General features: G+C 52.2%; 1 protein-coding gene across 1 annotated transcript; it reads left to right on the forward strand.

The window, feature by feature from the left end:
* Positions 1-9865: 9865 nt before the first annotated feature.
* On the forward strand, positions 9866-15220 carry LOC128903272 (olfactory receptor 14J1-like; the record flags this gene model as incomplete). Its single annotated transcript, XM_054187288.1, has 2 exons — positions 9866-10327; positions 15215-15220. Coding segments are annotated over 2 exons (468 nt in total), but the record flags the coding sequence as incomplete, so codon positions are not given.
* Between the last annotated feature and the right edge of the window lie 492 nt (positions 15221-15712).

Here is a 15712-nt window from a genome sequence, read left to right on the forward strand (position 1 = left end):
GGAAGTCAGGGGGCTGAATCTGGCACGTGTGTCCCCCTCCCCGCAGTGTCCCCACACCCCAAGGTGCTCTCCCCATCTCCTCAGTGTCCTCCCCAAACCTGTGAGCAGCAGAAGGCTCCATGTCATCTCCGTGCTGGTGATGACCGCCTGTCTGACGCGGATGGAGGAGGGGAAAGATTGTTCCTAATATCCAGTCTAAACCTCTGCTGGGGCAACTGGCGGCCGTTTCCTCTTCTCCTATTGCTTGTTTCTTGGGAGAAGAGACCGACCCCCACCTCTGTACACCCTCCTTTCAGGGAGTTGTAGAGAGCGAGAAGGTCTCCCCTCAGCGTCCTTTTCTCCAGGCTAAACAGCCCCAGCTCCCTCAGCTGCTCCTCATCAGACTTGTTCTCCAGGCTCCTCACCAGCTTCATTGCTCTTCTCTGGACTTGCTCCAGCCCCTCAGTGTCTTTTTTGTGGTGGGGGGTGCAAAACTGGACACGGCAATCAAGGTGGGCCAAGTGCAAGGTCCTACACTTGGGTCAGGACAACCCTCGTTACCAATACAGGCTGGGGGATGACTTGATAGAGAGCAGCCCTGTGGAAAAGGACTTGGGGGTCCTGGTGGATGAAAAGCTGGACATGAGCTAACAATGTGCGCTTGCAGCCCAGAAGGCCAATCATGTCCTGGGCTGCATCAAAAGAAGCATGGCCAGCAGATCCAGAGAGGGGATTCTCCCCCTCTACTCTGCTCTCGTGAGACCCCACCTGGAGTACTGTGTCCAGCTCTGGAGCCCTCAGCACAAGAAGGACATGGAGCTGCTGGAGAGGGTCCAGAGGAGGGCCACGAAGATGATCAAAGGGCTGGAGCACCTCTGCTACGAAGAGAGGCTGAGAGAGGTTGGGGTTGTTCAGCCTGGAGAAGAGAAGGCTCCGGGGAGACCTTATAGCGGCTTTCCAGAACCTGAAGGGGCCCTGTCAGAAAGCTGTTGCAAGGCTGTTTGCAAGGGCATGTAGCCTTAGGACGAGGGACAATGGTTTTAAACTAGAGCAGGGCAGGTTTAGATTAGAGTTTAGGAAGAAGTTCTCTCCACTGAGGGTGGTGAGACAGTGGCTCAGGTTGCCCAGAGACGGGGTGGAGGCCCCATCCCTGGAGACATTCAAGGCCAGGTTTGATGAGCCTCTGAGCAACCTGATCTAGTTGTCGGTGTCCCTGCTTACTGCAGGGGGGTTGGACTAGATGACCTTTAAAGGTCCCTTCCAACCCCACACGTTCCATCATTCTGTTATTCCATGATTTGTCCAAAAGCTTGTTGCTGCTCAGGGCCCCCTTTAGGCAGATTTGTGTATTCAAAAGACCATTTGATTTACTTTGTCTCTTTGCTTCTCTCTGCGAATCGAGGGAGCTCGTGACGTGAGTGTAAGCCTCACTGCGTGCAAAGAACAATTATGGACAAAGAAAGAAAGTCCAGGACAGGGAATCTTTTGGGAAGTCTTGGGATCTGTGATTTAACAAAAATTATGTTTTCTGTTGGTCTAAGGTTAGCCGCTGTAGGAAGCAGATTTCGGTGGGGGTAATGTGGACTTTACACATAGCTGAGGAATGTCTCGTTTTTTTACTGAACTATGCATTCCTTTGTTTCCATTTGTTGGCAAGTGACAAACACCCTTCTGTGTCCGTGTGCTGCTCGTTCTCCAAGTAACCCAGGTGGGAACCGGTGCCAATGGGCTGAACCGCGCAGCTTCAGTGGAGGAAGCTCAGATTGGAACAGGGCTGCTGTAAGTCCCAGGGGGCTGATGAGAGAAATGCTGGGCTGGGGGCAGGATGAAGACTGGCCATAGGTTGTGGAACACAAAGGGTCTTGATTTTCATATCTGTTCAGACTGCATTAGCAGACGCTCAGGATCAGTATCACGTAGAGACTGCTGATTTCCATTCATGTATAAGCAGAAAAATAAAGTAGGAAAAAGAAAAAAGAAACCCTTTCTTCTTGTTGTTTAGTAATCATATTATTTCACTTTGATTACATTCCTGAAACTTCTCTAATTAAGCACATGAGAATTGAAGACTTTAAGGAAAAATATGCCCAGAGAGACTTGACTTGTTAGGGCGTTTTGCATGTTAATGAGCCCTCTGGTGCCAAGTGCCTGAACTGCAGATCCTGAAAGACTGAACAAGCCTCAAGACAAGTAAAAGTCAGCAGCAAACCTCCAAGAGTTTCCCAGAGTCCTTGGAGGCTGGTGAAGCAGGAAGTCAGAGGTGCTGCTTCGAGGTGGAAAATCAAACGTGGAACGTGGTTGTGAAAGCCCTTGATGGGTGTCACCAAGCAGGACAGCCAAGCCCTGACCCCATCTGCTGGGAAAGGGGATCCGTCAACTCACGGGATGCTCACACCTCAAGCCCTGCTCCCCCGGACACTGCTTCAAGGCTTCTAACAGAGATGCAGACTGCTGCATTGGACATATGTATGTTTATATTTTTTTTAATAGGTACTGATACTCCTTGGGAGATCAAACAAACTCCTGAAGGAGTATTGAAGGATTCTTGATATGGTCAGGGCTGTATAAGGGCACGTGTAAAGCATCCCTGCACCTGATGCGAATTAATTCGGTGGCCATGGAAGCTCTGATGCACACACAAGATGCCGGTGTGACCAGGAAGGGGAAGACTGGATCTAAACAGCACGTTTCCAAAGCTGAGAGCATGAGCGTCATGGTTTCACTGCAGGAGAGCTCCAGCCTTGGGGCTAAATCACAAAAGTGGTCTAGTACATCAGGGCCAGCAAATGTGTCTGGGACAAGAAGGAAATGATTACTGCAGATGACAGAAATCCCCCCAGCCAAGGTGCAGCTGTCTTCTAGCGACAACCCTTCCAGTTCAGGAGTCTTGCAGAGAGCAGGGGGTGGCACAGAGCCAAGTACTGTTCATAGCATGTGGCCACCAGCAGGAGCCACTCTGTACATGCCAAAGGTGCAGGAAATAGCCCTAAGAGCGCTGTGAGCAGAGATGGTGCTGTGCCCAGTGGGAGGACAGTCAGGGTGGCGGAGCTGTAGCAGGTTTCCATGTTTTCCACCAGCAGCCCCATGCTGAGGCTGTTCCCAACTGCAATTGTGGGGCAGGTCATGGGAGGGAGGAGGAAGAGATTTTTCTGAAGGTTGGGGACGTTCCCCATTCCCATTAGGGGAAACTCCACTGATGATGACAAATTGTCCTAATCCCCTTTTGCCATGGAAAATTTTAGGTCTTCCTGTCCCCTCTCTCCTTGTGGGTACGCCTTCGAGTGACCACATTTGTTTCTCTGTTAGGTGCCTAAGGACATTGGGAAGGAAGTTCAGAGAGGTGAAACACGGAGGTGCCTGTGCTTCTGAGTGCATCATAGTCCCTAGACGTGCTCTGTTCTGTGTGAAGGGTGAGAAGAGCCATCTTCTGGAGGGCAGTGACACTCCTGCTTGCAGAACGCTTTCGGACTGCGCGGGCGAAATGCTCTGTGGACGTGCTGCTTTCAGACTGTGTGAAACAAGGGATGGGCCATAAGGACAGGGGAGGGTGAGGCAGCACACAGAGGCACTTGCGATGAACCGGAAAAGGCAGGTGAGAGAAATCTCATTGGGCCGGTGGGGTTGTTCCTGAAGTCACACGCAGAATTGTCAGGGCTCTGACAGGGCTGTTCAAAGCCGCGAGCCCTTCCCTTCCACGTGCAGAGGCGTAGGGACTCTCTGGCCTCCTGCTGCCACTCCCAGATGCTGGGAGGCACCTCAGCCCTGTGGTGTGGTGCCCATCTGAGATGCCTCATGGCATGAGGTATGGACATAGGGACCCTGGTTCACGGAAGCACATCCCAGTGCGGCATCCAGGTGGTTTCCCAGAGGACGTTCCTCTCAAAGTCAAGTTACCCGAAGACAGAGGCCATCTGAAGAGCTACGTCTCTCTCTCTTCTCCACCAGCTGTCTTTACCAGATCTCCATTGGCAGTTAGGGCTGGGTTCTCACTGGCACCCCTACAATGCCCAACCTAATTCAGGGCAGCTGCCCAATTTCAAGGTTAACTCCATCCTGTGGAGCTGCCTGAGGTGCCAGGGCTCTCCAGCACAACTGCGTGCAGCCGGCAGGGACAGCACAGGACTTGCGCGAACATCATCCCCATTCAGAGCAGCCGTGTAAGAGACCCCAAGAGACCTTCTGAGGCGGTCAGTGCTTTCCTTCAAGCAACTGCAGTGAGGCAAGTGCTGTCCCATCTCAATCCAGTAGATGCAGGGAGTGCTTCTCCCACATCCCTCAGTCATCCCTTTGATGATGCAGTCAAGGAACAGAGCAATGATTTTCACAGTGTTCCTGGATCTCAGGATACCCGTAGCCAAGGACACTTGCAAAAGCCCCTTGTCCTTCCTGGAGATCAGCTTCACCTGCACCACAGGCCCTCTGGGGCTGCAGAGACCCCGCAGACAGCAAAGCCCTCTCGTGCTGGGGCTGCAGAGTCCAGCCCTGCTTCTCTCTCGTCCTGAGGAGAGCAGGGATTGATCTCCTCCTTTCCCCTTTACATTGCCATCTGCCATCCCCCCCAGCATGCTCTGACGCAAACCTTTTGCCTGCACGGTACTTGGGCACTTGGTAACAGCTGGCTTTGTTGCACGCCTGAGCTTGGCCCTGGTGCCACGACTGAGGTCCAGCACATCTCTGCTCTGACACAAAGAACCTATAATGAAGGAGAGGAAGGGGACCAACTCTTATTTAACCAACCTGAGGAAGTCTTGGGCTCACCAACGACTTAACGTCTTACCGGGGACATCAATGACCCTGTGTATTGAGTTGGCATGGCTAGCTTTTGGTAGGGGTGAGGGGGCTGCAGAGGTGGCTTAGGAGAAAAGGGATCAAGAGGTGACTCCATGTGAGAGAGAGCCACTTTCAGCTGGCTCCAAAAGGGACATGCCACTGCCCAAACTGAGCCAGTAAGCAATTCTCGTGGCACCTCTGTGATAGCATATTGAAGCAAGGCTAAACAGCAGTGTGCAGTCACTGTAAGAGAGAGGAGTGAGACACATGGAGAGAAACAGCCCTGCAGACAGCAAGGCGAGTGGAGAAGGAGGGGGAGCGGGAGTGAAGCTGGGTGGGCACCTGGCAGCCAAAAGTCAGCCCAGCACCCCCTGACATTCCCAGGAGAGCACGGTGCAAATGCTCCTTTAGGTGTCTGGAGGCTCTTTGCCTCAGCTTTTTAGCACAGCTGCCAGATGGGCCAAGCAAGGCGATGCTCACCTGGATCAGAAAACCTGTGTCATCCTTGTCAGCCTTGGCTCTAGTAGCAAAGAAAGAGTGGAGTCTCAGCTCCCGAGGGAGTGAGGACGAAGAGCAGAGTGCAGATTCCAGGTCTCAGGGTGGCAGACATTGGCCTGTTCTGGGAACTTTCCGTTCAGGCTGGAAGTGACCTTGCAAGATTTCTATAGACCAACATTCTACGCAAAGCAGGGTCACAGCAGAAAGTGCCTGCAGCATTTGGGTGCTGCCAGTTGTTAGGGAGTTCCCGCAAACTCCAGATCCTTTCAATGATGATGGAGAGTGGCTTTACTGTGGCATCGTCCTGCCCTCTCAGCTCCCGCGGATGCCACCCCTCCAGTCCCATAGACTGGTAAGGATTGTGTTTGCTCAGTAACTCCTGACTCTCTCCAAATTCACCACGGTTTTTTTTCCCTCCAGAGTCCTGCCTCAAGGCACAAAGGCCTGGGAGAGCTTGCTGGAGGAGACCAAGGCAAGAAGGACACAGGGAATCTCGGATTCATCTACTCCTGCTGTTACTAATTTCCAGCAGTGGCCACTCATTCTCTTTGTTTCTTCCATCCCCATTTCTCCTCTAGAGACCCAGCATCTGTAGTCTGGCTTCCGTCTTTTCTCACTCCCCTTGGGAGCTGAGACCCCACTATTTCATGGTCGCTACAGCCCAGGCTGACATTTTCACACCCCTGATCAGAATTCCCTCTGAATTGACTGGACTCAGCAACACCTTTGTTGGCCTAACTTGCGCCTGTGCAAAGATGTTGTCCCAAGAGACACAGAAACCTGCTGGACAGTATGCATGCTGCTGTGTTCCCCTTCCAGTGGTGTCAGGGTCATTAATGTCTCCAATAAGACCTGGGGTCATTATTCTGGAGACTTCCTTGTGTTGCTTAAATAGGCAAATGAGTGGAGATCCCAGTGTGATGTGCTTCCTGTTCCTGAACTGCTCTGCATCGACTGGATGGAGGTGGGTCAGACCCTGCCTCATTGCCCTCGTGGGATTCAGTTGCCGGCCAACAGAAACTGAATCTATGAGACATGGCATCTGGAGTGTGTGTCTCGCACCCACTCTGAAGGCGATGCCTTTCCCGTAGGTCCTGTGCAGTCCCTGCCGGCCACCTGCAGCTGTGCTGGAGAGCCCTGGCACCTCCTGTAGCACAACAGGCCTGTCCATGGCCATCGAGTAGCTGCCCTGAATTAGGTTAGGTGATGTGGGGATGTCCATGAGACATCTGCCGTTACAGTCAGTGGGGATCTAGTATACACGGCCGATGGAGAAGATGGATGATGTCAATGGCAATGAGTACATCTGGTCCCCTGTCTACCTCAGAAGGCTGCCCTGGGTTGAAAGAGTAGGGAAAAGTTCAGTTGTCCGAAATGCGGGCACGTGCTGGTGGCCAAAGGAATTCCTCATGAATCTCAAAGATGACGGCACCAGATACTGCCCTGTCTCCATGAACTGCTCCGTTAGATCTTGCAGTTACCGGCACGTATCTTGGACCACGTCTGAGACCTGAAATGTCAGTAGGTGTTTGAGTCTGAAGAGCTCACTGCTGGCCTCCATCTCCAGGAATGACGCTGGGAGCTGAGACCAGCAGCTCCCATGCAGCAGGTGCCTGTTTTGTGCCCACCTGAAGAGAGGCAAGAGGAATCCCCCCTCCTGTGGGATTGTGGCAGCCCTAAGTGAGAGCTGAGTCCACTTCACACCCAGGACTACAAACCAAGGAGGAGATGCCTCAGTTGACGAAGCCGACTGCCTTCGCTCAGCAGGGGCAAAGGAGATCTGGCACTGTCCAGGTTTCCTGTCTCATACCAGAAGGAACAAGACCTTTCTCGTGCGCAGCTCTCTCTGATAGGAGAAATTACCCGGCTGGAAAGAAGCGTCTCTCCAGAGGTGCAAGAGAGACCACACAGTATTACTTCAGTCTCTTTCCCAGCAGGTTCCCCTGGAGGCACAGGGACACCTCCAGGGAGCCCCGAGGAGGCAGAGAAAGTGACGTCTCGGGCTGGTCCTCTGCGTCTGGGCTGGGCTGGGCTCCTGGCATGGAGGGAGCTCGTGGCAAGCGGGCAGCGCTGCAGAGAGACAGCTCTGCCCAGGAGCAGCTCCTCTGCAAAGGGCAGCAGGGCTGAGGGCACTGCCTGCAGGTAACGAGGGGAGACGTGTGAGGCCAGCGGATCTTAAAGGCAGCCTGGGGTGGGAGAGTGCTGAGAGCTCACTGGGAGAAATCCTCACAGCCTTTGCACAGTCTCTGGCTGCAGGGCATTGAATCTGCAGCTGCTGGAGGGATCTCTAGAAGCTGGAACAACCCCCAGCCTACGGGATCTGCAAGTACAACTCTCACAGTTTCTCTAGTTTCGAGGAGAAGGACAACGTGTGGAGCAGGGCTTCCCTGCTGCACCGTCAGAGGGACAGGGCATGCTGTGTCTCTGCTGCAGTATAATGCAGAGAGGCTCCCTGGAGCAGTCTCCTAAAGCTGGCATAGCCCATGGCTAATGTGATCTGTCAGGAAGGCTCTCAAGGCTCCGTCGGTGTTGAGAAGGATGTGCTCGAGAGCAGGGCAGCCCTACCACATCACCAAAGGCACAGGGCATGTCGGCTGCCTTCTCCCAGGGACGGCTGCCGGGCTGTGAAGGTGGGTGTGCGTGCAGGGGTGCTCAGGGCTGTCCTTCAGAGCAGGGTCCCCGTGTCCCAGGGAACTGTGTGCTGGGCCAGGGACTCTGCTGCCTGCCAGGGTCAGCTCTCAGCCTGCCCGGGGAGCTCCCCCTGGCGCTGCGGGGAGAAGCTGTGGGTGGAAGGAGTGACCCCAGTCGTGTCATGGCAGGGTCCTTCTGCAGTCGTGAGGGTGCTGCATGGGTCGTGTTTCCTCCCAGCTCCAGATCACCCCCAGGACATTTGCAGAGGATCCTTTTGGAGAAGGACTTCAAGGCAGCATTTACCTGAAAGAAATGGAGCCCATGTTTTGAATTTTCCACCTTTAGTGGGATGCATGGGGAGTGGGAGAAAGGAATTTCCTTTTCCATTTAGGATGGCACCTCCCCACCACCACACATACATTCCCTGGAGACACTCCCTGGTCTCCTCTCCCACATCCTGGAGGAGAAATGTTCAAGTGTCTCCCTGTCCTGACTCTTTTTGAAGAAGAATTTTCACCTGTTCCCCTCTCACCCCTGCTGTCCTTGTTCCTTCCCTTCTTCCACTGTGGTGGGGGCTGAGGATTCAGGTGCAGCTCAGACACTGATGCTGCATGTCCGGTCATGCCGGTGTATCCAGGGAGGAGAAGCATCCAAATCCACTTATGTTTTGGGCTCTGGGGACTGCAGTGTGTGGGGCTGAGAGCAAGCCGGCCCTGTGGGCAGGATACTCCATCTTTAGGATAGTTGATTCTTTCCCAGGAGTGTCCTGCTTGGCTGCACGCTGCCCTCCAGAAGGGCTCAGCTCTCCCGTGGCATCCCTGTGTCGTCTAGCAGCCCCACGGAGTAGACATGTCAGTGCCAAGGCCACGTAAATCCAGCTGGAGGGCTGAATGTAGGCAGCTGCAGTGAGCCCCCTGTGTCCCTGGCTGGGAGGGGAGAGCTGAGATCCTCCTCGGGTCCAGTGAGCTCAGGTGAGGGGCTGGGAGAACTGCGCTTGTAAATGGGACTCCTCTGCTCTCAGCAGTGTCCAGGTTCTTCTCAGGGGAATGTCTGCTTGGGATCATCCTCCAGCTCAAAGAGGCAGCAGCACAGGGCAGCTGAGAGCAATTCCGATGGACAAACTCGCTGTCCTCGCTCTGCACTGAGGGACAGTCCCCTTGGCTCGCAGGACCCACAAGGTTTCACTTGCAGCACAGCAGAAATGCCAGGGATTTCTGCCTTAAAAACACTCCTCAGGTGTGGTGGGGAAACTACAACAGAACACCACCAACAACAAGGTGCCCTGAGCTCTGCCCTGCAGTCGGGTGACAATGCTGAAAAGCCCTTTGATGCCAGGAGTGGATTTAATCTGAGATCACCCCGTGTTCCTTTTTACCCATGGCTGTAGGGCAGGACTGAATCCTGCAGAGATCTCAGCTCTCTGGTGGACTATCAGCCAGCACCAACCAGAGTGTACAAAAAGGACCTGCAAAAGGTCTTCCTGAAAGGCGAGAGCCAGTTTGGTGGGTTTCTAAGACCAATTGAATACTTTAGTTTGAGAGAAATCTTCCCCAACTTCTCACTGCTTTTCTTTCCATTAACAGGTCTCCAAGCCCAGGGGAAGAAAATGTCGAATGGCAGCTCCATCACCCAGTTCCTCCTCCTGGCATTTGCAGACACGCGGGAGCTGCAGCTCTTGCACTTCTGGACCTTCCTGGGCATCTACCTGGCTGCCCTCCTGGCCAACGGCCTCATCATCACCACCATTGCCTGTGACCACCGTCTCCACACCCCCATGTACTTCCTCCTCCTCAACCTCTCCCTCCTTGACCTGGGCTCCATCTCCACCACTCTCCCCAAATCCATGGCCAATTCCCTCTGGGACACCAGGGACATCTCCTATGCCGGATGTGCTGCACAGCTCTTGTTCTTCATCTTCTTTCTCACAGCAGAGTATTGTCTTCTCACCATTATGGCCTATGACCGCTACGTTGCCATCTGCAAACCCCTGCACTACGGGACCCTCCTGGGCAGCAGAGCTTGTGTCCACATGGCAGCAGCTGCCTGGGGCAGTGGGTTTCTCTATGCTCTCCTGCACACGGCCAATACATTTTCCCTACCCCTCTGCCAGGGCAATGCCCTGGACCAGTTCTTCTGTGAAATCCCCCAGATCCTCAAGCTCTCCTGCTCACACTCCTACCTCAGGGAAGCTGGGCTTCTTGTGGTCAGTGCCTGTTTAGGCTTCGGGTGCTTTGTTTTCATCGTGCTGTCCTACGTGCAGATCTTCAGGGCCGTTCTGAGGATCCCCTCTGAGCAGGGACGGCACAAAGCCTTTTCCACGTGCCTCCCTCACCTGGCCGTCGTCTCCCTGCTTGTCAGCACTGCCATGTTTGCCTACCTGAAGCCCCCCTCCATCTCCTCCCCAGTTCTCGACCTGGTGGTGGCTGTGCTGTACTCAGTGTTGCCTCCAGCACTGAACCCCCTCATCTACAGCATGAGGAACCAGGAGCTCAAGGAGGCCATTAGGTATCTGATTTCATGGATTTTTTTCAAGAGGGAGAAATGTTCCACCTCTCTCCACAAATGACTCCCGCACTATTTGATTCCATCTGCTTTTTTGTGTGTTTTGTTATTGGCTTTGTGTTTTTAATGATTACATTTCTCATCATTGCTGTTGATATTGTCATTTATGGTTTTTATGCTCCTACACAAAGGTTTCACTTGTGTCACTTCACCTGAGACATTTACGTCTTAGTTTCACCTGGTTCCCTTCTAAAAATGTATTTCACAGTGGCTCAGAGCTGGCCTCTTTCACAGAGTCTCTGTTAACAAAGCAAGATCTCCCTGGTGCAGTGCTTTAATGCTGGGGTCTTTCTCCAAACATGCCTGAGGAAATTCACCCCTGAAGGTCTTCTTCCTCCTCCATGTGTCCAGGAATAAAAAGCTGACTGTCCGTTTGTAACATTTTAGAGATATTGGACTGGATTTAGGAGTCACCAGTCGGTGTCTGGTGAGAGGTAAGATCGTGGGTTTAACTGAGGGACGTACCCCAGCCCTTCACACAGATGACATAAAGGCCACCCATCCTGTGGGAGGGGAATCTGGAGCTGTCTGGAGAGGCTGGTGTTTCTCCAGGGACAGCATGTTCCTGGGGTTGTGCTGGGATGGCAGAGGTCAGAAGGATGGGGTCTGGGGCCTCAAGCAGAGGCCATGTGCAGACCTCCTCTGGGCACTCTCCCGTTCCTCCCCACCTGTCTACAGCAGGAATTCCCACAGAGGGACAGACACGTCCAGGTGTGGCCACACCACGGCTCACTGAAAGGGCATGAAAAGTCAAGCTGTCTGGGTAGCCCTCTCCTCCTAATCCATCCCTGTGTGCAGCTGGCCTCGTTCATGGTCAGCATGCGCCACTGCCTCATGTGGTGTCCCTCATAATGCGTGGGCCCTTCTCCTCAAGGTCACTGCTCATCCTGTCACGTCCCACCTGGCACTGTAATACGGTGTTTTTCTTCCCCCTGATGCAGGACTGGCCACTTCTCTTTGTAAAACTTCAGCAGTTTCTTCTGGCTGACTCCCAGAATTTCCCAAGGTCCCCCTGGACTGAAGATCCATTTTGTTCGTTCTTCATGTTTGCGTGCAGACAGCTCACCATGGTTGTGGTGATGCATCAGCACAAGATAACAGCACGAGGAGTTGCAGGGCACTACAGGGAATTAAAGACATTCCTAATTTTGTACTGTCCAGCAGAGGAATTGTCACAACACCTATGTTAGAAACATCTTTGTGCCCCGTAGAGAGGGCACAAAGCAAGCAAATGTAGGGCCTGTGGGGAAAGAGAAGCTGGGCTGTTTGTAGAGGAATCTACGACAATGGTTAAAGAAAAGAACTTGGGAAGGGGAAAGAGGAAAAAGGAAAACCAAAAGTTCAACTCCAGCACAGAACCACGGAACCCCGGAGGCTGGAAGGCAGCCAGCTTCCACCTTCTCTGTGCTTCCTCTTCAGGCTTGATGTTACTCAGAGCTCCTTTCTCATGCATGCCAGCCTCCTGCCACCTTGGCATGACTTCCTGCATGTTGGCATGGACCATTCTGGATGACGAAGAGGTGATCCTTGACCACCAAAAAGCTCTCTGCAGGACCCACCTGGCCACAGACATCCTCTGATCCAAGGGTATCAAAATCTACCTCCCTAACTGTTATGCCCATCAGTCTTTATCGTATGAAAAGGAATTGACTTTCTTAAGATATATAGCTAGCTAGCTCCCATTGTGTACTGATTTATCATGCTTGGGTAAGTGAGTTAAAGGAGGTCAGCTCATCACAAGGAGCAGAAGAACAGCCCTGCCCTCAAAATAAGGACTTCTCAGAATCATTCAGCTGTCCATGAAGGATAAAAGATACCCCTGGAGAACCGAGATAATGCCAGTATCCTCGTCCCTCTTACACACCTTTGAAACTCTCCCAGTGTCCAGCATCACAGACAAGTAATTAGCAATAGACCAACTCCGGGGACGTCTGGATCAATAGAAAAGCTGCCAGAAGGCTGATGGCTGATGGAGCTGCAGAGATATAGCTACTTTGTGCAGTTTTACTGTGATTAGTAATTGGTACTCCGTGTCTGTGTTAGTTAGTCATTAGTCAAATAATAAGGTACCTGAATGCTTGAATGGCATAAGAACCCTGTGTTTAACCGCATTTGAGGTACCCCAATTGAGCTCGGACACCTCATGCGCATGACTAAATATTTACGCGTGCACCTCTGTACTTTGTGTCCTAGCCTCTCTGCTCGGTCAGCACGGGCCACTTGCAAATTTTCATAACACAAGTGACTGATTGCCACTGCAGTGGGGCAAGGTCTCTCCCTTCTCCATGCAGTAGATGTGAGGCAGTTTAGAACACAAGACACGTCACACCAGGGTCTCCACTCATGTGTTGCACTCTCAAACTGCTGTTTTTTCTCTTGCCCAACATTTACTCGCCCTCTTCATAATACAGTCAAGGAACAGGCCAAAAAATCTCGTGGGGGACCTGTCAGCAGCACCTTGTCATTCATGGAGATCACCTTCACCTTTGTCAAAGGCCCTTGAGGGCTGCAGAGACACCACTGACAAAAACCCTCTTTCTTGCCAGGGCCGCCCTTCCCAGCCCTGTTTCTCTCTGTTCTTGCAGACAGCAGGCTTTGCTCACCATCAACATCCAATTTCAGCTTTAAGCTTCCAGGTGCCGTCCACTTGACCGTGTCTCTGCCGTGAAGCAAAGCCTTTGCACACAGAAGGTCTTCAATGCTTGGTACCAGGTTTCCTTTAAGAGACGTCCGAGCTTGGCCTGGAGCTACACCTGAGGTGCCACAGCCCAGATGTGCACCAAAACTCTCAGCCAGGGGAAGAGACAAGTTGAGAGAGAGCCTGTGCTTTTTGACTTTGACAGAGGAACTGCCAAGGCGTGGTGGGACAAGGCACACAGCTTGGGGTGCTGCAATGGATGGCTACAGGCTTTTCAGGAGAGACAGGCTGGAAGGATCAGGAGTGGGGTTTCCTGAAAGTGAAGCCGTTAACTGGATGTATGGCGCAACTCCTTGGGGCAGGTGAAGAGTTTGGTGAGCCTTTGTGGGGGAGGGTGAGAGGAGAGGCCAGTAGAAGTGTCCTGTCATGGTGGGAGATAAGGAACCCACAGTCAGGATGAGGAAGAGGGTATAGTCTTTCTGAAGGATCCCAGGGAAGCGTCTGGCTGTACGAGCCTGGGTCTCGCTGGGGACTGCCATGATACTGGCAGCTTCTGAAAGAGGAGCACAGCAGCACGTACAGTCCAGGTGGTTTCTGGAGTGTCTTAGGACAACGTCTTAGCACAGCTGCCAGATGGGCCAACAAAAATAACGCCAACCTTGATGTGATACCTGCAATGCAGGAAGAGCTGGTCAGAGACGTGAAGATTGGCTGTCGTGACCCTGAAGTAGTGGGGTCCCAGCACTCCAGGGCAGTGAGGAAGCAGAACAGAAGACTGCAGATGCTGGACCTCAGAGGTCCTTTTGCCTTTGGCCGACGCTGAGGAGTTTTCGTGGGGATCCAATGGTCAGGAGCATTGAAGGTGGCGCAAAGCTCTGTACAGCTGGTCTTCAAGGACAGCATCCTCCAGGAAGAACATTGGCCTGTATCAAAACTCAGTTTGAAACCTGAAAGTAAATTCAGGGGAATCATAACGAGATTTCCAACTTCAGGAATTCTTACAGAAGAAAACAAAGATATTAGTTGGACACTGCTGTATTGAGTTAGAGTAGGGAGAGAGAGTTCCGAGATACTCTATGCCTTTTTTGCCTCAGACTTCCCCAGCAAGGTCTCTCAGGGCTTTGTGCCTCGAGGCAAGACTCTGGACAAGAACAGCCAATGGCGGATAGGAATGAAATCAGGATCTACTGGAGCAAACTCAACCACTACCAGTACATGGGAATGGACGGGGTACATCCAGAGGTGCTGGAAAGTAAGAGAATGTCACAGTGAGGCCACTCTCCATCATCTTGGAAAGGTCCTGGAGACTGGCGGGACTCCCTGCCATCTGGCAAAAAGTAAATGCTGCATGCATCTTTCAAAAGGGTCCAGAGAAGGAGGTGGGGAGCTAAAGGCTGCTTAGCTTCCCTTTAGATGAGGAACATGTCCCAAAGCATGTTCTCTCGCACTGCATTTCTGGGTGCCTGAAGGAGACGGTGCCTGGATGAACTCAGGGAACATGTACACCGGTTACGGTTTGGCACTTGGAGGGCCATGGTGTTATGCCATTGTACGCCCCATAAAGATTTGGCCATCTCAAAAAAGGGACGATAGGAGGGAAGTGCTAGCAGGTGGGACCATTGCTTGACTGCAAAGAGATAAAGGCAGGATCTATCCAACGTATCCAACCTTCATTGCGCCCAGCCTCTTTTAGATAGGAGATACAGATGTGAAATATATTAAAATAAACATGTCCTCAGAACACAGTCTGGGATCTGTGCTTGACAGGAAAATGTGTTTTCTATTGGTCTAAGGCCATCCAGAATGGAAAGTGAACTTCAGGGCAGGGAATGGGGACGTGACATACAGCTGAGGCATGTCTTCTCTGTATTGAACTCTGCCTGCCTTTGATTTCCTTTGTTGGCCATTAGGAAACACCATTCTGTGTCAGCTCGTTTTCAAGGTAAAGCAGGTGGGAACCGGTGCCAAGGAGTGGAAACACGCAGCTACGGACTGGAGTGGAGAAAGCTCAGGTTTGAACAGGCTGCTGTCAGTCCTGGTTGCCAGGTGAGAGACATGGTGAGATTGAGACAAAGCCTGTCCACGGAGTGTTTGCAATAAAGGGTCTTGCCTTAAAGGGTCTTGAGGCTCCATTAGCATTAATTCAGGATCAACATGAACTGGAGATTGCTGGCATCATTTATTGTGTAAGAAGAAAAAATAAAGAACAAAATAAGAAGGAAGCAATCCTTCCTTATGGTTGTTTAGTATTGAAATGTATTCATCTGAGAACTCTCTAATTAAGCACAGAAGAACTGAGGAATCCAGGAAGTCTATGCACAGAGACTTGGCTGGTTATGGCATTTGGTATGGAAATGAGTCCTCTCCGGCCAAGATCCTGTAGACCCTCAAACACTGGGCAAGCCTCTAGAGAAGTAAAACTCAGCAGCAAACCCCAAGATGGTGAGGGTGTTACCAGGCCCCACTGATGCCCATCACTGGAGACACCATGGAGGGAACGACCGGACAAGATTCCTGTCCCTGGGGACCGGTGAAGCAGAAAGTCAGAAGCACTGGTTATAGGTGGAAAATCAAATGTGGAGGTGGCTCTGAAAACCTTTGATGCATTTCATCAATGGAGATAGCTACGCCCTG

This window comes from Rissa tridactyla, unplaced genomic scaffold, assembly GCF_028500815.1.
Source record: "Rissa tridactyla isolate bRisTri1 unplaced genomic scaffold, bRisTri1.patW.cur.20221130 scaffold_29, whole genome shotgun sequence".
NCBI lineage: Eukaryota > Metazoa > Chordata > Aves > Charadriiformes > Laridae > Rissa > Rissa tridactyla.